Raw genomic sequence first — 27,410 nt, 5'->3', positions numbered from 1 at the left:
AAATTGGTAAAGCAGTGCTTTAGTTATAATTCATTGCGCTCTGTCTGATTTGGAATCACATTTTTGGCCAGGGTACATCTGGCCAATGCTGCTGTGATAGTGCCCCAAGCCTTCCTCTTGGTTCTCATTTAGGTTAGAAAGTAATTAAAGAAGGGTAAAAAAAGAAGTGACAGAGTTACTGACTCCCTTTCCAAAAGTGAAGGGTTTAGGCCAAACACTCGCTAAGAAAATAAACAGAATTTCTTTTTTTTTTTTTTTTTGTTGCAAGTTCTTCCCACATATTGGATTTCCATGCTCAGTGACAAGGGGGATGTGCTCGAGTGAGCAGCAATTGGATTCTGATGGCCTTGGATTTGCTTTGGAAAGCTGGGGCTGTCCTGGGAGAGCAGGTTTGGACCTGAGCTCGAGGCCTTGCTCTCTAAGGAGCACAAACCTTGCAGCCTGAGTTACCAAGCTGTAACTTCTGTGGCTGTGCCTGGAAATTCTTTTCCTGCCCAGTGTCCTGCCTATCTGTGATAGAGCCCTTCCTCCCCATATTAGGCCAACATTTGCTAGTCTGAGCCTAGAAACCATTTTAAATTGAGGCACATTGCAGAGGTTGGCTGTTTTGGCACGTGGGTGTGGGTGTCCTTCCAACCTTCTCTCCTGCAAGAAGAGGAAAGCCATGCTGGGATAATTTCTGCAGAAAGCAGTAAATTAGGGGCAGTGGGGAGTGCTTGAGCTTGTCCAACCCCGGGACTCTCTGACGTGGGGCTGTGCTGGGCAGGGGTGAGCCCTGCAGTGGGGTGGGAGATGGTTTGGTGGTCACCACGAGCACCAGGGCTCCTCTGGGCACCTGGGGTGACAGCAGATGGTGCCAGGGGAGGTGCTTTGGGAGCCAGGGGGCTGAAGATGCTCTGTGCTGGGGTGATAAATTGATCACTGTGTCACGGCTCAGCTCCGGAAGCAGGGCAGGGAAGGATGTGAGTGACAGAGGATTCATATCCTGGAAACGCCGCCGTGTCACGGCCAGGAATTCAGCAGGATAAATGCCTTTGCCTGTCCTGCTGCAGGCGATCTGCTTAATGTGGGAAGCAGAGTTTCCTGCAGCAGGAGCCGCTGGGAAGGGAAAACCCTGAGAGGCAGGAAGGGCCAGGGAGAATTAAGCAGGTAAACCCATTAGCAGTGACCACCTCTTTGTGTGGGGATTACACAAAGCTGCTGCTTTTGGATGCTCAGCGTCTGGGGAGGAGCCGGGGCTGGAGAGGGGCCTCTCCCCTCTCCGGAGGGGCTCGACCCCGAGCTGGGATTAGCACTTGCCACAAGCCGCCCTCACTAGCCAGAACAAATTGCTGCTCGTGCTGAGGGGGAGCCCAGCCGGCGAGGACCGTGGGGATGCTGTGAGGCACAGGGTGGGCTTTGCTCAGCAAATCCCTCCATTCTCCCAACGGGACCTTCCTTGTGGAAATCGCTCCTCTTTAAGGAGCAGATTTACACTGTTTTACTGCTCTGGACAGAGGTTTACCCCAGCTCCCTCCTAAATTCTTCAGATTCTGCCTCTAAAAGTGCAGTCAGGGCACAAAGGGGAATAGATGTGCTGTCCCAAGAGCCTCTCTCAGTCAGGACATCCCAACATGGTTTGGGACAAGCTTGGGCCAGTGGGGAGGGAGCTCTGGGCTGCAGTAGAGGGTGTGTGGAGAGGGGACACCCCAGTGCCAGGGAGAGCTGCAGGGATGGGCATCACCAGGGCCAGCCCGGGGCTGCGGGGCTCCCCGGGTCCTTGCTGGAGCCTCCGAGGGAACAGAAGCACAGAATAATGAGGTTGGAAGGGGCGATGCTGCCCGACCTCGTGGTGGCCAGCACTGCATCCCAGAGCTCCCATCCTGTGTGTGTCCTCCGGCAGCCTTCCCAAAATGCCAACCACAGGAAAGCAGCAGAAACCCAAGCTTTCCTTTTGCTTGGATTGCCATCAGTTCCCAGACTTTAATAACAGACCATTGCAGGCTCCCTCCTCGGCTTGGTTTGGCTCTTGGGGCCGGGGCCGAGCTCTGCCTCGTGGGCAAAGCAGGCTGAGAGGAAGAGGAAGGAGAGGCCACGCCGCGGGATGAGGGCTCCTGCCGGGAGCCCGACCCCGCTCCCGTCCCCGCGGGGTCCCGCAGCCCCGGGGCTGGGCTCGGGGCCCGGCCCTGCCGCTCCTGGCTCCATTCGTGCTCCAGATGCTGAGCCAGATGTTGGCGCTGCCGTGTCCGCCCGCTGGCGGCGCCGGGGATGCTCGGTGCCCTGCCCGGGCTGCGGCGCCTCGGCACCGCCACCTCCCGGCACCCGGCGGCTCCGAGTCCGCCTGCGGGCCAGTTTATTCATTTCCTTTATTCCTCGGTACCTCCCGGGTATCCCGGAGGGGATGCGCGGTTCCCCTGCCAGCCTGCGGGCCCAGTTTATTTATTTCCTTTATTCCTCGGTACCTCCCGAGCATCCCGGAGGGGATGCGCGGTTCCCCTGTCAGCCTGCGGGCCGAGTTTCTGTATTTTCTTTATTCCTCCGTGCATCCCGAGCATCCCGGAGGGGATGCGCGGTTCCCCTGTCAGCCTGCGGGCCGAGTTTCTGTATTTTCTTTATTCCTCCGTGCATCCCGAGCATCCCGGAGGGGATGCGCGGTTCCCCTGCCGGCCTGCGGGGATGAGTTTATTTATTTTCCTCACTGCGCGATGCCTCCTTCCCTGCAGCCCGGCCCTGCCCAGCAACCCTCTCACAGCACACTCGGGGAAAGATATTTACGTGTAACGATTTTATTAAATCTTCTAACTCTCCTTTTTTCCCCTCGCGCTAAGGGCACGCACCCCGAGGTGAGCGCGGTTTCCCCGGCCATGCTGGCTCCTCCATCTGTCTGAAGCGATTGCTGCGGCTCCCCCGGGGTTATTTTCAGACCAGGTGTTGACATTTTTCCCCAGCTGGGTGTCCAGCTGTACCTGCGGGGCGGTGTGGGAGCAGCAGGAGCCCAACGAGAGGGTGCCCTGGGTTAATGAGGTGCTGCAAGGCAGCACAGCCAAATCCAGCGTTACACGGCCCAGCCTTCCAGTTTAATTAGACACCTGGACTCCCACTCGCGCATTAATTCGCTTTTTTGACTTGAGCGACAGCTCAGCCTCTCACAGGGAAGTTGTTTCCCTGCTGTGTTTGAGAAGCGTGGGTGTTGCTGGCTGTCCTCATGCCCCTGTCTTGCCCAGCTTGGTGCTTGCCATGGAATGCCATGCTGTGCCCAGCAGAGCAGCTGAGCCAGGCAGTGCCTGGGTGTCTCTGGGCCCAGAGGAGCAGCTGGGACCGGCAGGATTAGCAGAATCCACCTTTCCCCTGTATTTCCCTGCGGATCCCACAGGTGGGGAGCAGCTCTGAAGGACCTGGCACATGCTCCTTGCCAGCTGTGCTGCACCACTCCGTGCCAGCCCCTGTTTGCCCGGCAGCGCTGGGATTGCAGAGATGCTATCAGTGCTGGGGAGGGCGTTTGTGCAGCAAGTGCAGAAGTTCAGGAGAGCAGTAATTAGCAGAGCAATTGTAAAGTACAGCAATTAGTGGCTAATTGCTGCTGCAGAAATATGCAAGGCAGCCTTTTATTCCTTCCTCCATGTGGGATGGCTGATCAGGTTTGCTGGGAGCAGGGAGCACTGGCGTCTTGTCCCTGTCCTTGAAGGCAAGATAGGACAAGGGGGAAATTATTTAAGATGAAGGATGGTAGATTCAGATTTGGTATTAGAGAGAAATTCTTCCCCGTGAGGGTGGTGAGGCCCTGGCTCAGGTTTTCCAGAGGAGCTGGGGATGCTCTGGTGATGTTCTCAGCTGGCAGGAGTGGCTCTCGAGCTGCCCTCGAGCTGCATTAGGCCAGCGATGGAGAAACTCAGCTTCACAGGGGATTTGGGAGCCACCAAGAGGCCTCAGTGACATTTTTAGGGCTGCATTTGGCCAGGCAGTGTGAATTCCCTCTGGGAATGGGTGTGATGCTCTGCCCCCTCGTGCTGTTGTACATCACACCCTCACACCCTCACTGCCACTGCCCCATCCTCGCTGGGACAGCCTCCAGCTGCCTGGAAAGACTTATGGACAGCTTGTAAAGAGACATATTTACTTAATAAATAAATACAAATGACATATGGCAGGTACTAGCATGGAACACACACTACTGATGTTGTGAGGAGAGAAGGCCTGAGGCTGGAGCTCTGCCTAGTTCAGCTCAGCACGCCCAGCTGGCACTTAGCAGGCTGGCCCTGGATAACGGGACTGGTGCTGCAGTCTGGCACTGCTCGAGGGCATGTCAGAAGCTACACACCTGCACGGATAAATACCTCAACACACAGTGGCCAGGGAGCTTTGCCTTTGAATGCCTGGGGACACAAAGAGTGCGCTTCTCTGGGAGCCAGCGCGACCCTCGGGCACAGCTCTGGGTGCCTGCCCAGGGCAGCTCCTGGGAGCTGCAGCGTGCTCATGGCACACGTGGCACAGGGCTGAGGGTCATGGCACACACAGCCAAGGGTCATGGCACACATGGCACATGGCTGAGGGTCATGACACACACAGATGAGGGTGATGGCACACATGGCACACACAGCTGAGGGTCATGGCACACACAGGCACACGGCTGAGGGTCATGGCACACATGGCACACACAGCTGAGGGTCATGGCACACATGGGCACAGGGCTGAAGGTCATGGCACACACAGCCAAGGGTCATGGCACACACGGGCACACGGCTGAGGGCAGGGGGAGATGGGGCCCCGTGGACCTCGGGAGAGCATCAGGGCTCGTCCCCTCATCTCCGCAAAGCTTCGTGCAGAGCAGAGGGGCTCTGCTGGGCTAGACTGGGCAAAGCCTTGACCTAAAGCTCGGAGCTCTGGAGGGCTCTAAGGGGCAGCAGCAGCTGGGTCTGGGGCTGTCTCTGAGCCCGGGCCGGGCCTCAGTCGGCCGAGACGGGCAGGGGCAGGAACAGGATCGCCTTCTGGCCGTAGTGAGTCCGCGGGCCCAGCTTGCTGTTCCCGTTCTTCTTCAGCCCCACAAACCAGTTCTTGTCCGCGTGCATTTTGGAGACGTAGGTGTTGTAATGGTTTTCCTCGAGCCTTTCCAGGAACAGGCACTCCTCACCCAGTAACTGCTGAAAGAGAGCCCGGGGAAGGGACAGTGAGCCGGGGGTGTTCCTGACCTGACAATCCCAGCCCAGCTCTGCCCCCTGAGATGCCATCCAGACCCACCTCTGAGACTTCCACGCCCCAGTAAAGCTCTTATTTAAACGGTGGGGTAGGTGGCCTTGATTTACCCCCCTGGGCCACTGCTGTAGCAGTCTGTGACCTGGGAATTTTAATTGCACTGACCAATCAGCCCTGTGCTCCATTAGCTGCTCCTGGCCCTGGCTCCTGCTCTGGCCCTGAGCTGTGGTGGCAGCTGCAGCCTCAGAGAGCAGAACCACAATGGTTTGGGTTGCAAGGGACCTTAAAGACCATTGAGCTCCAGCCCTTTGCCATGGGCAGGGACACCTGCACTGGGGGCAGCTACTGAGGGGCTGCAGAGCAGCTGCTGCTCCAGGTATCAAACTCAATATTTACCAAGTGTCAGGTCGGAAATACAATATTTATCAGAGGCAGGGCAGTAAACGGCATTATTTGCTAATTTATTTATGTCCCCCCAAAACAAAGCCAGATGCAGAGTGGCCTTGCAGCTGCCAGGACCACAAACAGAGGCTGGTTTGCATTGCCCAGCTGTGAGATGCCTGCAGCCTGCAGCCCTGCTCCTGCCCCATGCCAGGGGGTGCCCCCACCTACCGAGCCGTAGAGCAGCCCGTTGGTGTCCATGGCCAGGTACTGCCCCGACTGGGTGCTCTTGATGTGCACCACCCCCACGCTCTCTGCACTCAGCTGGAGCTGGACTGCAGCGGAAATAAAACAACAGCGCTGAAAGGAAAATAGCAAAAAGGGGGAGAAAAGAGCTGCCAGGAAGTTTAGGGGGGTATTTTGTTGAAGTCTGGCTTATAAAGAGTTTATAGGAAACAGTACAGTGTGTAATAAAAGTGTCTCCTTGTACCCTCTTCTTCAAAGAAATCCCACAGCCATCCTTTAGGAACCAAAGACCAATTTTCCCCTTATTTTACATCAAAGGAAGGGCAGCCTTTTGGTTACGATGCTGGAATGGGACACAGGAGATTGGGGTTTTAATTCTGGCTCTAATTTACAAATTTCTCATGTGGTTTGACAAGACACTTAAGGAGTGACATATGAAGAAGTATTTTGAGAGCTATGCCAGGGATGGGCAGACTGCAGCCCCCTGATCCAAAGCATCCCACCCAGCTGTCTGCTGCAGCTGGATTTATCCAGAGCCTGGAGAATGGAGAATGGGGAAACAGAAAAGCCTGTGGCTGCAGTCACAGTGACTTGCAAATTCCAGCTCTTCCCAGTGATCGTTCCCATCTCGCAGGCAGCTTCTTTCCCTAAGATTTATAACAGCAATATTTAGGTTGGTTGGAATGAAGTATGAACGGATGTCTCGGCTCCAGCTCCTTCCTTCCTGTTTATATTTAATTTACTTATCCTTATTTAGATGAGGTAAAAGGCAGTGTTACCTCTTGGCCTGGTGGAGCACCCATTGCAGCGAAATCTTTGCTGTAATGGTTCACATTCTTCATTTCTGGCATTTCCTGCTCAGTAAATGATCGCTAATTAGGAAGTAGTGTGGGTGCAGGTTTGCGGGAATACTTGGCCTGGTTTAGGCTGGGAATGTGCACTGGGAAAACCCCAGCCCACCTGCATTCCCTGGGGTGTGCAGAGCTGGGACCCGGCCGAGGAGCAGCCCAGGGAGGAAAGAGGGAAATGGGATGAAAATGAGGATACTGTTCTAAAAACTGCCCCAGAGAGGGGAGGGAGGGACCCTCCTGCTGCCAGTGGGATGCTGAGGTTTTTGACCACAGGAGGAGGGACAACAGTGGGTCCAGAGGAGGGAGCTTGTGCACCAAATTCTTGCAGCTTCTCTTCCAGGTCTGTACAGAGATTTCCTTCCATGAAGTAATGGGATGAAAGCAGGAAAAGGAGACTTTTTGTAGAGATGAACATGAGCTTCATCCTGAAGAATCTGCAGTGTCCAGGTAAAATTTCCTTCCATTCCTGGGTGCAAACTCGGAATGCCCATTAAGGGATGTAGGAAGTGGATCCTGGTGTGGGGCTGGGCAACAAAGGCTTAGAGAGTGACTCCTTCTGCTCTTCTTAGAGGTCCTCCCTGATGCTGAGGCCATTTAAGAGAAGAATAAGGATTCTTGATATTTGTCTGGAGCACAATGCACGTGGGCACAGGCAGTCTGCAGAGACTGGTGCAGCTGGAACGCTGCTGTCCCCACTGGCCTCCAGTGAACCCTGGGTGCTCCTGTGCCTTGTCCCTCCCTGGGGCTGGCAGGTGCCTTCCCAGCTGGGTGACAATGTCCCACAGTGCCAGTCACGGCCTGGGCTGCTCCTCTTGCACACCAGGGAATGATGCAGAGTGGCTCCATCCTGTTCCAGGGGCAGCACCGTGGGCAGGCAGGGGTGCTCAGAGCAGGGTACCCCTCACCAAGGCTGCTCTGCTGGCACACAGCCCTTCCAGGAGTTTCCTCTGTAAATATTAGTGTATTCCTGTATCCCAGTTTATGAGCTCATTTACAGGAGGTTCCTTTCTGGCGGAGGTTTGCAAACGTGTGGCCCTGGGCCAGCAGCCAGGGAGGTGTGAGCGTGCTGGGATGCAGGACTGCCTGCACTGGGGACCACGGCAAGGTGATGGAGCTGCTTTTCCAGAGGGAAAGGGGCTGGGCTGGGTGACAGCAGCCAGAGGGAAAGGGGCTGGGCTGGGTGACAGCATCCAGAGGGAAAGGGGCTGGGCTGGGTGACAGCAGCCAGAGGGAAAGGGGCTGGGCTGGTGACAGCACCCACGCTGTGACACAACAGCCTGGCCAGGGCACAGGAGTGGGCTCACGGCCTTGGTGGCTCCCCATGCCCCAGGAAACGCCAGCTTGACCCTGTCCTCTCCTGATTCCAGCAAAAGCTCTGGAAAATGCTGCAGAGATGCTGCCTGAGCTCATACCACCTCTCCTGGTGTGTCTGTGAGCCCAGCCCTGTCCCTGGCAGATCTCTGGGTCATCATCCAGCCTTGGCAGGGGTTTGAGGGTTATGTGCTGGGTTTATTCCTGCCTGGAGGCTGGAGCTGCACGCTGTGTTTACCCAGCCTCAGGGGGCTCATCTTCATCCATCCCCCAGCACTGCCTCGTGCTGGGGAGGCAGTGTTTGTAATTAAAACTCAGCTCTAAACTGCCTGTCAGTGAAACAACAATAGCGAGAGGAAAGGTTAAGTTTGGGGGTGAAGCCACATGTGTGCTTGCGGTTTAAAGAAAATAAAAGTGCTTTTCTTAGCACTTTGTAAGGCTGGCCTGGCTCCTCCCAGCCCTTCCTCCTAACGAGATAGGAGCCTGGCAGGTCCCAGTCCCCTTCCAGTAAATGTTCAGGATATGAACTGCTGCCAAGAGCCGAGGGAAGAGCCCAGCCCTGCTGCCCAGGGAGCCCTGCAGGGGCTTTGCTGCCTGGCCTGTCCAGCTCTCCTGGGCAGCAGGTTAAAAAACCCTCTGAAGAGCTTTTGGTAATGCAAGAGCACAAGAAGCATTAAATTCCCAATGATTCCTCGGTGGGACCAGCGGTGGGGTCTGCAGGAGCAGCTCCTCCCAGCAGAGGTGCCCGTGTGCCACGGGCTGGAGCCACCAGGGTCACTGACTGCAGGGCTGGGGACAGCCTGGCCAGGGTGAGCTGGCCTGTGGCACACGGGTGACACTGCAGGGACAGCTGTGGGGGGTGCCAGGCTGCCCTGAGCCCCCTGCCAGGGCCAGCGCCGTGTGTGAGCCAGCCCTGCTGTGCCCCTGTGCCTGCCTGCCGTGAGGTGAGGCCAGTGTCAGGTTCAGCTCTGGGGATATCTATTGCTGGGCTCCATATCGACACCTGGGCTGCACACCTGTCACACCTCTGGGCCCCCTGAGAGGTGTGTTTGTCCTCCAGGAGGTGTGTTTGGGATGTGTGTTTGGCCCTTGCAGGTGTATTTAACCCCTGGCAGGTGTATTTGTCCCCTGGAGGTGTGTTTGTTCCCCGGAGGGTGTGTTTGTCCCCTGGAGGTGTGTTTGGCAGGTGTGTGTGTCCCCTGGCAGATGTGTTTGTCCCCTGGTAGGTGTGATTGTCTCCTAGAAAGTGTGTTTGTTTTCCCCCTGGAGGGTGTGTTTGTCCCCTGGAGGTGTGTTTGGGAGGTGTGCTTTTCCCCTGGTAGGTGTGTGTGTCCCCTGGAGGTGTGTTTTTCCCCTAGAGGGTGTATTTGTCCCCTGGCAGGTGTGTGTGTCCCCAGGCAGGTGTATTTGTCCCCTAGAGGATGTGTTTGTCCCCTGGAGGTGTGTTTGGCCCCTGACAGGTGTATTTAACCCCTGGCAGGTGTATTTGTCCCCTAGAGGATGTGTTTATCCCCCGGAGGGTGTATTTGCCCCCTCGAGGTGTGTCTGTCCCCTGGCAGGTGTGTTTGTCCCCTGGCAGGTGTGTGTGTCCCCTGGCAGGTGTATTTGTCCCCTAGAGGATGTGTTTGCCCCCTAGAGGATGTGTTTGCCCCCTGGAGGGTGTGTTTATCCCCCTGGAGGTGTGTTTTTCCCCTGTCAAACACCTGCCGGTGCAGTCCCCCACCCTCATCCCTGCCGTCCCCGCTCCCCCAGCCGGTGCTCACTGTGCTGGTCGCTGCGGTCGCGGGTGCCATCCACGGTGCCGTCGGGCAGGATGCGCAGGAAGTGCCCCCCGTTGCTGCAGTACAGCAGCTTCGGCTTCTTGTAGCTGCCCGGGGGCAGGTCGAACCTCTCCGTCAGGGCGCTGAAGGTGCTGATCTCCCCCTCGGCCATCCCGCAGCCTCTCCGGGGCCGGGCTGCAAGGGAGGCGACAGCAGGGTGGCACCGAGGGCTGGCACACGCCGGCCTTTAAAGGCAGGCAGGGAGGCAGGGAGGAGGGGGAGCCGGGGGTCCCGCTGTGATTCACAGCCAAGGGATGCTCCCCCAGCCGGGTGGGGCTGGCCGGAGGGACTCTGTCCTTTTTAATTTTATCGCAGTCAATTCTGTTTTTGTTCTCCTTTCTATTGACGTGCGTGCTAAAATTACACACCGGGAAAGGCAGTTTGAAAAAACAGCCCGTGTCTGATTGGAACCCACAGGAGGCGGGAAGGGAGCCCAGGTAAAACTCTCTCTCCACTATTACAACTCTCAAACACAATTAGGAGCAGGAATTGCAACACCCACTGCGTGTCAGGTAGTAAATATTGCTCATCCCTTGGCACTCTGCAGCTCACCTGCCCAGGACACGCTTGGAAAAGGTCAGGACACACGTTGGATGTGGTGGGAGATGGGCAGGGCAGGAGCTTTCACTGCCTGGGCTCAGCTGATTTACCCAGACACTGATCAACAGCGTTTGGAAATGGGAATTTTGAGTCCAGGATATGCCATGAGTCAGGCAGCAGCATCCCAGTGCCTAAAGAGGCTCCAGGAGAGCTGGAGAGGGGCTTTGGTCAAGGGTCTGGAGGGACAGGATAAGGGGAATTCCACTGCCAGAGGGCAGGGTTAGATGGGATTTTGGGAAGGAATCCCTCCCTGTGAGGGTGGGCAGGCCTGGCACAGGGTGCCCAGAGCAGCTGGGGCTGCCCCTGGATCCCTGGCAGTGCCCAAGGCCAGGCTGGATGGGGCTGGGAGCAAGCTGGTCTGATGAAAGATCACATTGAAACCTCATTTGGCTGGAGCCTGTGGTACAGTCTGTGTTTAAGCAGATGCTGTGCCAAAGCCTGAAGGCATCACCAGACCAATCACAGAAAGGTGCTGTGGATGTTGGAGGCTGGGAAGTGAGAAGTGCTGTCACAGAAGTGCCATCACAGGTGGGGGCCAGAGTCCCAAGGACATTCCAGGTACAGTCATGTTTTCAGCCTTGACACTCCATTTAAAATCCCCACAGATTCATCCTGCCTTTCATACACAGAGTTCTGTAGTGCTTGGAGAGAAGTGGATTTATGAACAGAAAATACATGGCACAGAACAACTCTAGATATAGGAAGTTGCTTTAAATGTCATGTATTCCCACAGCTATACTATGGAAAATATTTTATAGTCACTGTTTATATGTGTTTATAGATTGTAAAAATGTCTCTCTAGGACTGAGCTGTGCTACTGGTGCGTTGGGATGGAGCCAGCACCTCACTGTGTGGGTTTGCTGTGGTGCTTGGGGTGCCCTGGCAGACACTGAGCACACACACTCACACACGTGTGCATACACACAGAATCTCCAAACACTCGGCTCTCAACTCTTTAGTATTAAAAAAAATCTGCAAAAGCAGCTGCAAGAAGGGGAAACTACTCCTGGAAATGGATCCCAGACTCCTGCAGAGAGTAAAAACCTCTGGGAGTTTTTAGCAAACCTCTGGATTGCTAAAAGGTGGATCCCTGGAGATAAAGAGTTTGGCTGCTCGTGAGAGCACCCCAGCCATGCACCAGCTCTGCCTCGAGCACAGACTCCAGCCCAGGCCCTCAGGTGCCCCCTTTGACCCAGACTGGGATTTTGGGAGGTGCTTTCTGCAGTGACAGCCCCCAGCCCCCCTATTGCCACGAGGCTGGAGATGCAGCCTCAGGAGCTCTGTGGCTCCTGGTGCTTTCCAGAGCAGGTGCTGCCAAACACACACTCAAAATCTTTGTTTAACACCATTGGAAGGTGAAATTATTTCCTAGAGTGTCTGCTCCCTACATTTCTTTTTCTGTCAAGACAGCATACCTCTCATGTAGTTGAGTTTCCTTGCCAAGTGCCAGGCTGTCCCTGAAGGAAAGCTCCAGGTCACCCAGAATCTAGAACAAGCTTTTCTTGAACATTCATCTGAGGGTAAAAGGCACCCAGAAGTCTCCTGGGTTGGTGATGGGTGGTACTGAGAAGCAAACATCCGGCTCCAAGGGCTCTGAGCAGGATCTGCAGCCAGGAGTGAGGAGCAGGCTGGATTCTACCACAGTCACCTCAGGGGCTGAGGGCATCTCCAGACAGCTTGAGCAGAGCAGCTCAACTGGAAACAGCTTCTTCATCATCCCTGATTTCCTCTAAGGTTATTTGTGCTGGTTTTAGTGCTTGCCAGCTGCCCTGGGTGCCCCAGCAGAGCTCAATGAACACTTTTCCACTCCCCTTGTCTCCCTGTGCTAAATACTATCGCTGTTCTCAGACTTTATGGCCATGGAGTTGTTCCTCTACAAACACCACCACTCATGGCCCCAGCATTATACTTTTGGCAGGAACACGTTAGGTTTTTATGGGAATTAAAAAGCTCGAGTGAGAGAGAGAACCTGAACCAAAGACAACATAAAGGGCCTTATTTCTTTGGGTAGGAGCCCAACAATGCTATTAAATAGCTCAAAGCAGAACAGAAAGCTCTCAAATATGCAAAGCAGAGACACCACACTCCAGTGGTTAGCTGGAAGAGAAAGGAAATGGAGAAAGGGAAATATTCCAAGAGGAGATGGCTGTAGGGGGCATGGCTGCTGCTGAGCTCTGACCCTGCAGGTCACACAGGACTGGATTTGGAGCTGGGCTGGAGCCTGTTTGTCCACGAGCAGCTGTGCTTGTGGCTCCCCTCTCCTCCAGCTCTGTGCACAGCCTTGCTGTGCTGCCTGAGAGAATCCCCCAGCCAGGAGGAGTCCCTGGGAGCTGCAGCCAGGCACCTGCTCCAGGAGAGCCCCAGCTCCACCCATGGCACGGGCAGCTCAGGGCACCCAGCTCTTCCTGCTGGATGGAGATGTCAGCACCCCAAAGGACCAGAAATCACTTCTGAAGGTACAACAAGCCTTAAGAAGCGAGTTAAACGCGAATGTTCATTTTACCCAGGTCCTGCTGGGCCGTGGTGGCTGCGCTGTGCTGCTCCCTGCAGCTCTGAGGGCTGCAAGAGCTGCGAAATTCTGAGAAGTTTGGGGTCGGTTCCAAGCTTTATCACTGGCCAAACCAGTGGCTTTGATGTGAAATCCCAAACTCTGCGAGCATCTGACTGTGAGCACCGAGGGCTGGTTGTGCTGCCAAGATCAGGCGTGTGAGCCCTGGAATAACAGCACAGCTGGGAGCCAGGGGAGGAGGGGACCTTTGCTCTCTGCTGTAAAACTGTGCAGGCTTCACCACACAGCACCTGTCTGCATGACAAAGGTGCTGTTGATGCAATGAGGGGGATTCCTAATGGTCCAAAAGTTTTTTGTATGTCAGAATTGCCAGGAATTTTTGTGGCTTGTTTTTTAAATGGCTCCTGTGGCATGGATTTAGTGGCCAGCCAAGACTCAAGCCAGAGGTGGCCAGCTGAGGTGAGCCTTCTTTCCCTGGGTATGAAATACCTGGCTACTCATGGAGGAAAGCACAAGTATCTCACCCTCTGGGTTCAAACCAGATTGGATTGATTCAAATGCATCAAAATTGCCCTTGGCTTTGGACACAGTCTGTTTTGTAGGGTTGGAAAGGAATGTTCTGCATGGCCTCTGAGTGGCCACAGTGATGAAAAGTGCAGCTAATCACAGCTGTCATTTAGGTGATCAGCTAGAGATCACACAGAGAGCTCCAGAGAGATGAGAAGCTGCTAAACCAGGAGCCTCCTGAGGTTTTGTCCAGCTCTGGGTAATGAGATCAGTGTCTTGTGAACCTGGCTCTGGTGAGTTCAGTGGAAAGACTCCAGTTGGTTTCACTTTGGAAAGTGTTATTTTCTCCATTAAAGCAGAAATCCTGTTTGTTCCAGTGACTCAGCTGGGATCAGACACATCACCTCTGATGGGCTCCCTTCCCATTGCCACTGCAGCCACCTGAGCAGAACAGCCACTTCCCAGGCAGCTCAGACACTCCATGTGGGAATGGAAGGCTCTTAGAACAGGTAGAATATTTTTAAGGAATTCAGGCTCTGAATTGCCTTTCCCAGGGGTTCCTGTGGGCTTTGGGGCAATCTGAGATCTACCTGGGCATGTGGAACAAACACCTCTCAGGGATTTTATTCATTGTACCTTTTAGAGGACCATTTAATGGGAAGGATTTCCTCATCCAGGAGAGGATAAGAGACCAGGCAGAGGTTTCCTCATGCTCTGGCTGCTGCAGGAGCAGCTCGGTGGGCCTGGGGTTATCACCAGGCTGCCTCCCCTCCCGAGGGCTGGCAGTGCAAGGCACAGCTCGAATTCCTTGGACTGTGCCTCCTCTCAGAAGGATTTAATAAATGATTAGGCAAAGCACATGATAAATATGTAATAGATCACTCTGAGTATCAGTGGAATGCTCTGGCTCGTTTCTAGGCTTGTTTATGGCCAGGTGATTTTATCTCTAGTGATGTGATTAACTGCTTAATGAAGTATTTATCAGCCAGGTTTTACCCTTTGCAAGTGGAATATGTTGTGTGAAGTGCAACCAAAAGCATAAAAATCAATTTAACTAATGCCTGCTGTCATCATCTGCTGCTCCCCAGCAGAAAACAGCCAATCCACTCAGTCCCCTGGATTTGTGGCAGGTAAAGCAGGGGGGCTGCAGAGCTGAAACTTCGGCAGTTTCCTCAGTGGGTGTCACCAATGGCTGATCACACAGCAGCATCACGGGGGGACAGGGTTATCCCAGCCCTGTGCCCTCAGGGATGCCCGGGGGAAGGGATGCTCAGGGATTCCCATCCCTGTCTGAGCCAGGTGTGGCTTTTCCAAAGCTCTGAGCCCAGGACATCCCAGCCAGTGCAACCTCTCACCAAGCTGGTGCTGGCCGTGGGGAGCAGGAAAACCAAAGGATCCTGACTTTCTAATTACCTCCCACCCACGGCCCCTCGCCATCCGGTGATTAACTTAATTGCAGTTCCAGCCCCAGAGCAGGAGCCCTGCCAGGAAGGCCATGTCCGTGTGTCCTGTCTGGGCTCAGAGCAAGAGCAGGACACGAGCAGGAGCAGCCCTGGCTGCACACAGACCCCACAGGTCCCCCTGCCCCTGCCCAGGGTCTGAGCCCTCCCTGCCAGGGCAGGCCGGGTGTGTGGGAGCTGCTGGGTGGGGAGATCACCTGCACAGAGAATGAGCAGAGCTCAGTCCCTGCAGCCGGGATGGGCTGGGGGATGTGCTGCTGCCAGGGGACACCTCCGGGCTTTGCAGCAGAGGCAACGCAAGCACCCCGAGCTCCCTCTTCCCTCCAGGGTGCAGCAGGCCCTGTCTGCCCTTTCCAGGTGCCTTTTCCCTCTCCCAGGCTTGTGCCAAGCCTGGTGTAAAGCATCACCACCCCTGCTCCTGTGCTTTGCTGCCTCCCAGCACGTGGGGCTGGCTGGGAGCAGCCACTGACAGGTGAGTGACACCAGTGTCACCCCTGCCACCCGAGGAGGAGGGTGGCTCTGTGCTGCTGAGGGCTCAGGGATGATGCAGAGGACTCAGGGATGATGCTGAGGACTCAGGGATGATGCACCGGGCACAGGAAGCTTGGTTTGGGTTTGCCCCCTGGTCATGGGCAGGGCTGGGGTGCCTCTCCCCGCTGGCTCTGCCCGTGCTTGGCTTCCTGGGAAGGGAACCTGAGGGAGTGGAAACCATGGGAGACGCAGCGGATCAGGCTGAAGTGTTTGTGGGGATGTGGGAATCCCCTGGGGGCAGGGGGCACGCCGTGTGCCCCTTGGCTCCTTCGGGGGGCCAGCAGGGGGTCCCACCCCTCCCTGCCGGGGACACTGCAGTGACCTGTCCACTGTCCCCGTGCCTGCCACCCGCGCTGTCCGGGCAGGACGCTGGGCACGGAGCCAGACCACAGAGCCCGGCTGTGGCTGTCTGGGCTGGCGCTGCAGGTGTGGCTGCCCCGCACACCCACGGACGGACGGACGGACGGACGGACGGCGCCGAGTGACAAACGCTCCAAAAAGTTCCCTCTGTGCTGTGAGTCCCGGCTGTGACCTGGCTCTGCTGTTGCACCGTGTCCGTGTGAGCCCTGCAGGGCCAGCCCTGCTCAGGAGCCTGTCCGTCTGTCCTGGCAGCCTCTGCCAGCCCTCGGCGCCTCCCAGGCTGCTGCTGGTGCTCGGGGCAGGAGCTGGGAGTGACGAGCAGGAGTGCTCACAGGGGTCAGGCTGCCCCTCCTGCAGCTGGCCTCTGCAGGGGGGCCAAGCCCAGCCGAGGGCTGGCTCCAGCTTCACAACTGGGGCTGGAGTTTGGGCCCAGCCTTTAGAGCCTGTCCTGCCCCAGAGAGGCAGGGCATGCTGGAATCGAGGGTTCCCTCCCCAGGCCAAGTGAAAGCCCACATCCATCCTGCTGGTTAACCATCACTAGACATACCATGGCTCAGAAATCCAACTCCCTCCAGCACAGCCTCGGTCTGGGCTGTTCCAAGGAAAATCACTTGGTTTCTGGGCTCACCAAAGGCTCAGCAGTGATTTTCTCTGGAAATGTGCAGGCAGTTAGTGGTGTTCATCATCAGTGTTTGTGTAAGGGCTGTACAGCTGCTCTTTTTAACATCTAAGCAAGCCTAGCTGGAGGAATCCTGCTCTTAATTCTGTTGCCCAATGTCTTATTTTAAATTCAGTCTCCAGTACCCCTGGATAGCAGCTCCACTTTTTTCCTCCAAGCTGCCTGAGTAAGGAGCTTAAGCTGTTGCTCAATAGCAGTGTGATAAAAGCTTCAGTTAATAATGGCTATTTCCAGGCAAATCCTCCAATAAATAATTTTCTTATCTGCGTGACTTTGGGACTGGAGAAAACGCCTTCCAGTGAAAAGCAGCAGCATGCAGGAGTGGGCAAGGAGTGTTTCAGATGAAAGATCAGAACAGGGCAAGCTCAGGGCTGAATCTTGCTAAAAGGAGATGAGTGGGTCAGCAAAAAAAACCTGGAATTAGTGTGGCTAAATAGACACTGGAGTAAACTAAGGAGAGCAGCTGTGCCTCTCCACCTCCTGTGGTCTAAAGGCAGACAGGTCACTGCTGGCCTGTGCTCTTCAGGCAGAAATGGGGGGATTCTTGTGGCAGTGGGTGGCTCTGGAGGCTCTCTGTGTGTCACCCTCATCTCTGGCCTGGGAAGGAGCCCGGGTCACTCACTGGGACCTGCCAGGGCCCATGGAAGGTGCAGCCCTAACTGTGCTCCTGCTGTCGCAGACGGGCACAGCCGTGCCCCTGCAGAGCTGGGCACCTGCTTGCTCCTTGCTGCGACAGGTGTGACCTCAGGCTGTGTGACAGCAGCAGCAGCAGGCAGTGCACGCTGCCCCGAGGAAAACACAGCCTGCCTGGGTTTCCATTACAGAGCCCTGGGGGGAAGGGGATGAGTTTGGGTGCTCTCCTCCCCTTCCCATCTCTGTAAACAGCAGAGCACCACAAAGGGCACAAGGCTGCAATTTTAACACCCTGCTGAGGCTCAGCCCCTGAGGTTTCACCCACGCTGGCTATTTGCAGCCCCTGAGTGGGCAGTTCAGAGACACCACGGCCTTTGTTGTGCCCGTGTTTCCACAGCTGCTCTGGGGCCAGGCTGGCCCACGGGGATGCAGCCAAGGATCATGGAATCACAGGGTGGTCTGCCTTGGAAGGGACCTTAAAACTCATCCAGTGCCACCCCTGCCATGGCAGAGACATGTCCCACTGTGCCAGGCTGCTCCAAACCCATCCAGCCTGGCCTTGGCACTGCCAGGGATCCAGGGGCAGCCAGACCTGCTGTGCTCTGATCCTTGTGACAATCAAGACAGAAAGATGCCCTGGATTGTCTAAGTGGAAAAAACACCCCACACTAAACCAAAAATGTTGGGGCTGCCAGGCAGAGGGTGGGGATCAGCAGCTGCTGTGCCCCTGCCCAGCTGGGGGTGCCACGGCCAGGACCCCACTGGGTTTTCACCTTTTCCTTGCTCGTGGGCTGCACATTCTGCCCTGAGCTGGGATCCCCAGGGAGTGGGGCAGGGAGCAGATGGGTTGTGTGGCACTGATCTCCCTGATCAGCATCACTTCCAGGGGTCTGTGGCGTGCAGAGAGTGTCTGGGATGGTCTGGAGTTCATCTCGGGGTGCACAGAGCAGGATTTGTCAGGGTGAAGGTCTCCCCCTCCTGTCTGCCCCTGAGCGAGGATGGGAGCAGGAGGAAAACCACTCCTCAGGCTCCTGCTCCTGAGCACAGGACAGGGGATCAGGGTGTGCAGCTGGGGGAGCTGCCTGCCCGGCCCCTGGGCTGGGAATGCCTGTGGGACCCCCAGGGTGGCAGCTGTGCCCCTCACAGGGGTCTCTGCCAGGCTGGCTCCACCCTGGAGGGCTCTAACAGACCCGTGCAGGTGGCACTTGGGGACACGGGTTAGTGGTGGCCTTGGCAGTGCTGGGGGAATGGTTGGGCTCGATTTGAGAGGGGTTTTCTAAACTAAACAGCTCCTGGGTGCTGTGATTGTGCAGGAACAGGGTCCCTGCACAGGTGAGGGCTGGCAAGGCTGGTCTGCAGGTGGGACGGGCAGATTTACCAGCCCTGGAGCTCTGGAAAGAAAAGATCCCAGCTCAAGGCTGACACCCAGGTCTAAATTAAGAGGCAGGAGCAAGGACAGACTTTGTGAGCACAGCGGGCCGTGAGTCATGGGTGAACTGTGTGCCCAGACTGCTGTGGGCAGCGGGCAGATCCTCGGGAGGATGGCTCAGGGCAGACAACAGCACTCCCAGAAGGAGGCTGAAGGGCACAAAAGGGTTTTAGATGCCATGCCATGAGTCAGTGGCACCTGGGCACAGCAGCAGCCTGGCTCCCACAGCCTGTGAACCCTTTCTGCCCTGTCCTCGGGGACAGCTGCCAGGCTTTGGTGCTGTGGGCTTGGATTGCCTGGGGGATCCCAGCTTGTCCTTTCCCCTCTCAGTCTGCTGCTCTCCCTGGGCAAGGGAGGGAGTCTGGGGGTGGGGAAAGCACAAACAGGAGGGGAAAGGGGTTCTGAGCTCACTCCTGGGTTCAGCCCCAGCAGAATGGGGTTTGGCACCTAGTTAAAACAGAGGCCAGGCTTTAAGCTGGACTGTGGGTGCATGTTAATGATGCTCTGCTGGGGTTAGTGGGACTTTATTTAGCACTGGCTGTGTGTTAGCTGTTCTGCAAGGGAAGTCCTAAATATTGACCTTGGCACTGTCAGAGTCTGTCTCAGCCTTTCTCTGCCACCTTCACCAGATGGAAATGAAGCACTTTTGTTGTTCAAGGTTTTAGAGGGAAAGGCAGGACCTGTGGCAGACAGGTTTGTCACTGCAGATGCCAGGTGCAGGCTGTCCCTGCCTCCTCAGGAGGCCAGAGCTGCCTGTAGCCCAGGCACGAGCACAAGTGCCATCCCCTGGTGGGCAGTGCCACCCGCCCCGTTAAGCACTGACAGAGTTTGGGGAATGCAAACCCTGCGAGGCACCCATTGCTGCTGCAGCTGCTCTGCATGGCCCTGGCCCCTGCTCTGCTTCTCCAACAGCTTCAAACAGCAGATTCTGGTGCTGGGAACAAGGGAAGGATTAGGAACTGAGCACCGAGCCAGGCCCCTTTCAGACGGGGCAGAGGGAGCATTCCTGCATCAGCAGAGACCACGACAACGCCATCACTGAACTGCTCATCAACAAATCCTTCTGCACAGAGATTCTGATGTCAGGTTTCTCTTTGAAAGACAGGCCCAGCCCCCACGATAATCCCCAATAGCTCTGCAGGGACAGACAATGCACACAGGATGCCCAAAATGCCCCAGCTGTGAGTCAGTGCCTGCTGTGCCCAGCAGGGACAAGTGCTGGTACCCAGGGCAGCCTCGGAGGTCAGGGCAGCCTTCACCTCCCTGGAATATACATTTATTTTCAGGGAATATTTGCTAAAAGGGTTTGTATGATCCAGTGCAAGAGCTAATGTGCTGATGTGTTTTGAGGGCAATAAATGGGCAAAAAAAAAAAAAAAAAAAGGAGATGGAATAAGCAAGGAAGACTGAAAGAGAAATGGAGGCTAAAGGTGAGGAGGAGTCACAAGGAATTGGAATCACAGGGTTGGGAGGAAAATAAGTAAAGGCAGAGGAGTGCAAGAGAAAAAAAGGTTGATCAGAAATAAAAACAGGGACAGAAAAAATAGAGGCTGCAAAAGGGTAGAGGGCCAAGAAAGTGTGGGAGGGGGAAAGAAATGCAGAGGCTGAAAAGGGCAGGAGGCCAAAATAAAGTGGGAGGCCAAAGGAAAAGTAGAGAGAAAAAAAGTGGAGGGTGAAAAGGGGTGGGAGGCTGAAGAGGCACATGGGACATACGGGAAGGCCTGCCCAGAGAGGGGTCTAAAGTTTAATGGGTTCCTCAGGCAGGACAATGTCCAATTGTTCTCCCTGCACACCCGGGCAGCCCAGCTTCCTCCCTGCCTGGAGCTGCAGGAACACACACTCTGGGTTTGGGATGGACTCTGGAGCTGGAGCTGCAGGAACACACACTCTGGGTTTGGGATGGACTCTGTGCCTGCAGGAACACACACTCTGGGTTTGGGATGGACTCTGTGCCTGCAGGAACACACACTCTGGGTTTGGGATGGATTCTGGGGCTGCAGGAACACACACTCTGGGTTTGGGATGGACTCTGTGCCTGCAGGAACACACACTCTGGGTTTGGGATGGACTCTGGAGCTGCAGGAACACACACTCTGGGTTTGGGATGGACTGTGCCTGCAGGAACACACACTCTGGGTTTGGGATGGACTGTGCCTGCAGGAACACACACTCTGGGTTTGGGATGGACTCTGGAGCTGCAGGAACACACACTCTGGGTTTGGGATGGATTCTGGGGCTGCAGGAACACACACTCTGGGTTTGGGATGGATTCTGGATCTGGAGCTGCAGGAACACACACTCTGGGTTTGGGATGGACTCTGGGTCTGCAGGAACACACACTCTGGGTTTGGGATGGATTCTGGGGCTGCAGGAACTCTCTGGGTTTGGGCTGGACACTGCTCTGCCCCAGCCAGACCCCGAGCTCTGCAAGCCCTCTGGATAAACTTTCCTTCCCAGCTCCACCCCAGCCCAGAGGATCAACCTTTCCTCCCTTGCTCCCTGAATGACTTTGGCCTTCCTCCCACTGCTGAGACCTTGATCTTCCTCCCAGCTGAGGCAGCCCCTGGTGCAGCTGGCTCTGGCTCCTTGCCCTTGCTCCCAGCCAGCTGAGCCAGAGCCCCACGGTGCCTGGTGGGGACAGGGACAGGGATGGGACAGGGACAGGGGCAGGGAGAGGGATGGGGCAGGGACAGGGACAGGGACAGGGGCAGGGACAGGGACAGGGAGAGGGGCAGGGACAGGGACAGGGAGAGGGACAGGGACAGGGACAGGGATGGGGCAGGGACAGGGACAGGGACAGGGGCAGGGACAGGGAGCTGTTGCTGCCCTCTCAGGGGTTTCACCTTTGCTAAATGTCCCAAAGGAGCCAGGAGGCTGCGGGTGCTGCCAGGGGAAGGGGTGCTGGGGACATGTGGCCCCGGGGCCGTGCAGTCTCAGCCTGACACCTGCACCCCCAGCCGGGGAGATCCGAGCTGCAGAAATTTGTGTTTGGCATCTTGGTTTGGCTGAGAGCAGCTCACCTTCAGCCTCCATTTCTCTTTTAGTCTTCTTTGCTTATTTCATCTCCTTTTTTTTTTCATTTTTTTTGCCCCTTTATTGCCCTCAAAACACATTAGCACTTGCACTGGATCTTACAAACCCTTTTAGTAAATATTCCCTGAAAATAAATGTATATTCCAGGGAGGTGAAGGCTGCCCTGACCTCCGAGGCTGCCCTGGGTACCAGCACTTGTCCCTGCTGGGCACAGCATGCTCAGAGCTGGTGATGAGGGGTTTTGGGTGTCAGGGCCATCGGGATAACCCCTGTGGTGTCATTTCAGCCATAAATCAGAATCACCACAGAATGGTTTGGGTTGGCAGGGACCTCAAAGCCCACCCAGCTCCATCCCTGCCATGGCAGGGACACCTTCCACATCCCAGGCTGCTTCACCAGCCTGGCCTTGGCACTGCCAGGGATGGGGCATCCCTAATCATACTTAATTGCCCAGAGAAGCTGTGGCTTCCCCAAACCATTCTAAGGTTCTGTGATTTATTTATTTTGCATCAAAAGTGAACCATTTATAGTGCTGTGTCACTGCGACAATTTTCCTTTCTGTTTGTTGTTCTGTCTGATTGGGGTTTTTTTAGTTGGTTTGGTTTGTTTTCTTTTTAATGGTCCAAATATTGTGTTTTGCCATTTTAAATATTTGGGGTTTAGTGTATTTCCATTCAAATCCTGATCTGGGCTCCTGCTTCTACCCAGAGCTTCAGGCGAATTTGCAGCAATTTGGAGATTGTCATTTGAATGATGCTCCCATCCCCGAGCCACTCCTCCCTCCCAGGATTTGGGGGCACCTGCAGGGATTTTGGGGGGTTTTGTCCCAGCTGGGGGCAGCAGCACGGTGCCCCCCTGAAGCTGTCCCTGGGGAAGGGCCCTGCTGCCCCAGCACAGCCCGACCCTGCCCGGGAGCCTCCCTCTGCCCCCGGCCCCGGGCACGCCGGGGGTCTGGGCAGGGGCAGAGCACCCCGGGACCCCCGAGCCTGCAGGGGAACCCCAGAGCACCCCGGGACCCCCGAGCCTGCAGGGGAACCCCAGAGCACCCCGGGACCCCCGAGCCTGCAGGGGGGACCCAGAGCCTGCAGGGGAACCCAGAGCCTTCAGGGGAACCCCAGAGCACCCCGGGACCCCCGAGCCTGCAGGGGACCCCCAGAGCACCCCGGGACCCCCGAGCCTGCAGGGGAACCCCAGAGCACCCCGGGACCCCAGAACCTTCAGGGGGGACCCAGAGCCTGCAGGGGAACCCCAGAGCACCCTGGGACCCCAGAGCCTGCAGGGGGGACCCAGAACCTTCAGGGGGGACCCAGAGCCTGCAGGGGGGACCCAGACTCTGCAGGGGGGACCCTTGCCCTGGGCATTTGTGAGCATCCCGTGGGGCTCCGGGGGGCTGTCAGGGATCCTGTGGGGCTCTCAGGGATCCCGGGGTGCTCCGTGGGGTTCTCATGGATCCCGTGGGGCTCTCATGGATCCCGTGGGTTCTCAGGGATGCCGTGGGGCTCCGGGGAGCTCTCAGGGATCCCGGGGGGCTCAGCCCCGCTCCCGCTGCCCCCCGCACCTACCGGCGGCTGCGCGGCGCTCCGGCTGCGGCTCCCGAGGGCGCGGGGAGGAGCGGGGATGCTGAGGATGAGGAGGAGCTGCCTCGGGGCGGGAGGATGCGGGGGAAGGAGGGGGAGGCTGATCGCACCCACCCCCCCGGGGGCCGGGCACCTGCAGCACCGCCGGGCACGGGCGGCGCAGGGGCGGCGGCTGCGGCTGGCAAACCCCGGGAGCCGGGGCAGCATCGCCCTTGCTGCCCCTTCCTGCCCCTTCCTGCCCCTTCCTGCCCCTTCCTGCGGCCCAGGACATTCCTGCGGCTCTGGGTGTCTCGGTGCCCTCCGGGAAAGCGACGAACTCCCTCACCCCAGTCAGCCCCGAGCGCCCCGGGCAGCGGGGACGGGATCCCTGACCTCCCCCGGGGTCCCTGCCCGCCCTTCCCCGGGGGGGGTCCCTGCCATCCCTAGGGGCGTCCCTGCCCTCCCCGGAGGGTTCCTGCCATCCCCATGGGGTCCCTGCCCTCCCCGGGGGTTCCTGCCCTCCCTAGGGTGGTCCCTGCCCTCCCCGGGGCTGTGCCGGGCACGGCCGCATTCCGCTGGCACCGGGCAAGCTTGGCCTTAAAAGCCGAAGCGCTCGGGAGCGCTGTCAGGCGGATGAAATGCAGCTCCGTGTCCCCAGGGACGGGCCGGAGCCTGCTGGCCCTGCTGGCCCTGCTGGCCCTGCTGGCCCTGCCCTGGCTGGGGTCCCGGGTGGGCTCCGGGGTGTGCCAGGGTGGGCTCGGGGCTCGGGGGGTGGGTGCAGATTGGGGTGCGGGGTCGCTGCAGCAGCACTGACGGAGCAGCCCTAATGAAGCAGCACTAATGAAGCACTAATGAAGCACGGACGGGGCGGGCGGTGATTTCAGCGCTTGGCCGGGCTCCACGGGCCCTTTGATGCGGCGATGTTCAGGCTGCGTTATCTAAAGCTCGCTCGGAGCTGGCTCTGGCGGCGGCTCACGTGGAGCCAGCGTGTTTGGACAGGCATTCCGGCTGGAAATGCCCGCAGACGTTTGGATAAAACATTCCCGAGCTGGCCGTGGTTCCCAGGGCCTGCTGGGGACAGCTCCTAGGTGGATTCGGAGCTTTCTTCATATATCAATATACTTTTTGTTTCCCCCTTTATTTTTAAGAATCCCGCCCAAGATTTCATCTTGCTTTTTCAGAAAATAAAAAAATAGGTATAGCCAAACATCCCTGAATCTAACAGAAGAGCAGGCCTGGCTTTGCCTCAGAATCTCCTGGACTGATGGGGTTTGTGAGGCCGTGGGGAAGGTTTGGAGATGCTGGTCCATTTTCTCACTCCTGCAGCCCAGCCCTCCCCACTCCCAGGGCAGCAGCTCTGCTTTGCAGGCGGTGTCCTGCCAAATGTGTGTCCTGTCTGCCTGTCCCCAAGGCCGATGGCCTCGGGATGGAGCCAAGAGCCCGAGCGGCGCAGACACAGAGCAAACACGGGCTTGGGCAGCGCCGGGCTCGGCCGAGAGGAGGCTCGGCCAAAACCCAGGCACGGACCGTGCTGCAGCGGCCCCGGGCCTGCACCGGGAGCCAGGCGGATGGGGACACTGCAGGGGTGGGGACACTGCCGGCGTGGGGACACTGCAGGGATGGGGACACTGCCAGGGTGGGGACACTGCAGGGGTGGGGACACTGCAGGGATGGGGACACTGCAGGGATGGAGGCACTGCAGGGGTGGGGACACCGCAGGGGTGGGGACACTCCGGGGGTGGGGACAGAATGGAAATGGGGAACACTGCCGGGGTGGGGACACCGCAGGGATGGGGACACTGCAGGGATGGGGACACTGCCAGGGTGGGGACACTGCCGGGGTGGGGACACTGCAGGGATGGGGACACTGCAGGGGTGGGGACACTACAGGGGTGGGGACACCACAGGGGTGGGGACAGAATGCAAATGGAGAACGCTGCAGGGGTGGGGCCCGTTCAGGGGTGGGGGCACTGCCTTGGCAGCAGCTCTGTCCCCCCTGCCCTCCCCAGCCCAGCCCTGCCTGGGCAGTGCCAGCAGCACCTGCAGCAGGTGCCTGTGCTGTTTCTCAGCTCTCGGGGTGAATTTGATGGGTGCTGCTGCTCCAGTTCCTCTCCTGTCCTTGCCTGTGGTAAGGAGCCTGCTCACCTCACGCCCCCCAGTCCCAGCAGTAAGAGCTGCGGGGCTGTTGGAAGCAGTGAGTAATGAACCCCGGAGCCCGAGGAGGCTGCAGGTGCTGCCCTGCTGGCCCCCGGCACGCAGGCAGTCCTGTGAGGGCAGCCGAGCCCCAGCCCCGCTGTCCTGGCAGCTCCTCGTCCCCCAAACCACCCAAGCAAAACTTCCTGCACGTTTAGAGCGAGACCCTCGAGATCCTCCAGCCCTGCTTTGGTTCCATCCCTCCTGAATGATGGTCCTGGGGCACTGGGCGGGCACGGCTCAGCCCAGAACGGGCTGGAACAGAGCCCCTCCTGCTCCTGCCAGCCGCAGAGCCGGGGCAGAGGAAAGGAAACCCCAGCACCACACACATGGACGAGCTGCTGAGGAGCTGGGGAGCCAGGAACCTGCGGGAAAGCGCTGCCAAGCCCCGGGAATCCTTGGCGCTGTGCCAGGGTGGGAATTGCGGGATGCTGGAAAAGGCACTCACCTGGGGAGGCTCGGGGTGCGCAGGGCTGGCCGCTGGGGCTGACCCGCCGGGGAGGGCAGCGATGTGCCGGGGTCACCCTGCCCCTCGCTCCACCTCCCGAGCCCGCCGGGGCACAGCCCGGCCCCTCGCGGCGCCCGCGGGGCCCCGGGCCGGGCACGGGCACCGGGAGGGCTCCGGGTCCGGGGCTGGCACTGCCCGCTCCGCACCCGCGCAGGACGGGGCACTATGGATGGATTCTCCTTCGCCTCGCTATTTTTTTCCTCTCATGTGATCTTGTTTTTGGACGGCTATTTTGGGGCTGGACTCCAGCCCAGGTGAAAGACAAGGATTGAATCCAGCCTCCCCCTTCCCGGAGGCGCTCCCAGGACCTCTGCCCGCCCGGCGGCGGCTCGGGGGCAAACCCTGCCACCAGCCGTGCCACCATCCCTGCCACCAGCCGTGCCACCAGCCCTGCCACCAGCCGTGCCACCAGCGCTGCCACCAGCCGTGCCACCATCCCTGCCACCAGCCGTGCCACCATCCCTGCCACCAGCCGTGCCACCAGCCCTGCCACCAGCCGTGCCACCAGCGCTGCCACCAGCCGTGCCACCAGCCGTGCCACCAGCCGTGCCACCCTCCGTGCCCGCGGCCAGCTGTCCCCGCGCTGCCACCAGCCTTTCTGTGCCCTGCTGCCCGGGGCTGATGGAGCACCCGGCCCTGTCCCCGCTGTGTCCCGCGGCCACCCCGCCCTGCGACACCCGGGCTGGCGCTGGCACGGCTCGGCCGCGGCCCCGGAGTGTCCCCGCCGCGTTGCTCTCGGTGCCCGCTTCCCCCGAGCAGCCTGGCAGGAAGCTGCAGGGAGATAAATGCGTTAAAAATATGCTGGGAGCGTGCGGCAGCCTGGAGCGACCCGCGGGGAACCCCGTGCCACCAGGGCCAGGGACGGGGACAGGAGGGGACAGGGCAGGGACAGGGACAGGGACAGGAACGGGGACAGGAGGGGACAGGGACAGGGACAGGGACAGGGACAGGGACGGGGACAGGAGGGGACAGGGCAGGGACAGGGACAGGAGGGGACAGGGCAGGGACAGGGACAGGGACAGGGACAGGGACAGGGACAGGGACAGGGACGGGGACAGGAGGGGACAGGGACAGGGACAGGGACAGGGACAGGAGGGGACAGCGCAGGAGAGGCGTGGCAAGGGACTTTTAAATTGTTTTCTTATTCCTGCTTGCCATGAAGCAGTTTTGTGTGAAATAAGGAATTGAATTCTCACATTTACCAAGTGCTCTCTTTTTGGGGGGACTCTCTCCAGGGCCAAAGCTCTCCTCCTGCAGTCTCCCCACATTGGGGTGTTTATAAAACAAGGGGGATTTGGGTGACCCGAAACTCCTGCGAAGCCACTTTTCCCTTCAACAGCCTCGGAAGAGGGAAGAGGGGGAAGCCGCTTTATGAAGGTAACGGAGGTTTTAATGAAGGAAAAGGGGAATAAAACGGGCTGGGAAAAGCTCGAGGCAGAGGGAGGCGCAGGGAGAGCCCGGGGCCGCCAGAGGGCACCGCGGAACCGCAGCAGGCACAGCTGGCACAGCTGGATGGGGCGGGCACAGCTGGATTGGGAGGGCACAGCTGGATGGGGATGGGCACAGCTGGATTGGGACGGGCACAGCTGGATGGGGATGGGCACAGCTGGATGGGAGAGGGCACAGCTGGGTTG

The 27,410-nt window shown here is 57.9% G+C and overlaps 1 protein-coding gene and 1 long non-coding RNA gene across 6 annotated transcripts in view; one reads left to right on the top strand and one right to left on the bottom strand.

The window, feature by feature from the left end:
- Positions 1 to 17,625, top strand: part of LOC135279905 (uncharacterized) — a 57,193-nt gene extending 39,568 nt beyond the window's left edge. The window contains exons 8-11 of one of the 3 annotated variants that reach the window (XR_010347053.1): positions 6,988 to 7,094; positions 10,155 to 10,215; positions 10,802 to 13,687; positions 13,772 to 17,625. This is a non-coding gene — a long non-coding RNA (uncharacterized LOC135279905). Of the gene's footprint in view, positions 1 to 6,987; positions 7,095 to 10,154; positions 10,216 to 10,801 lie in introns of all 3 variants that reach the window. The other 2 variants (XR_010347052.1, XR_010347051.1) reach the window with 2 other exon arrangements.
- Positions 2,751 to 25,904, bottom strand: FGF1 (fibroblast growth factor 1). Of its 3 annotated transcripts, none has more exons than XM_064387473.1 (4): positions 25,717 to 25,904; positions 9,722 to 9,913; positions 5,782 to 5,885; positions 2,751 to 5,117 (listed from the first exon to the last, which is right to left on the bottom strand). In XM_064387473.1, exons 2-4 carry the CDS (start codon positions 9,888 to 9,890, stop codon positions 4,923 to 4,925), a joined length of 468 nt encoding a protein of 155 aa, XP_064243543.1. In that variant the 5' UTR covers positions 9,891 to 9,913; positions 25,717 to 25,904; the 3' UTR covers positions 2,751 to 4,922. The 3 variants fall into 3 exon arrangements, with proteins under 3 accessions (XP_064243543.1, XP_064243541.1, XP_064243542.1); XM_064387471.1 differs by lacking the exon at positions 25,717 to 25,904 and adding an exon at positions 23,082 to 23,236; XM_064387472.1 differs by lacking the exon at positions 25,717 to 25,904 and adding an exon at positions 23,082 to 23,260 and having other exon boundaries at positions 4,968 to 5,117; positions 5,782 to 5,910.
- Between the last annotated feature and the right edge of the window lie 1,506 nt (positions 25,905 to 27,410).

The sequence above is a fragment of the Passer domesticus genome, chromosome 13, assembly GCF_036417665.1.
Source record: "Passer domesticus isolate bPasDom1 chromosome 13, bPasDom1.hap1, whole genome shotgun sequence".
NCBI lineage: Eukaryota > Metazoa > Chordata > Aves > Passeriformes > Passeridae > Passer > Passer domesticus.
The sequence above is the reverse complement of the archived record's forward strand: the minus strand, read 5'-3'. Positions and strand labels throughout refer to the sequence as shown.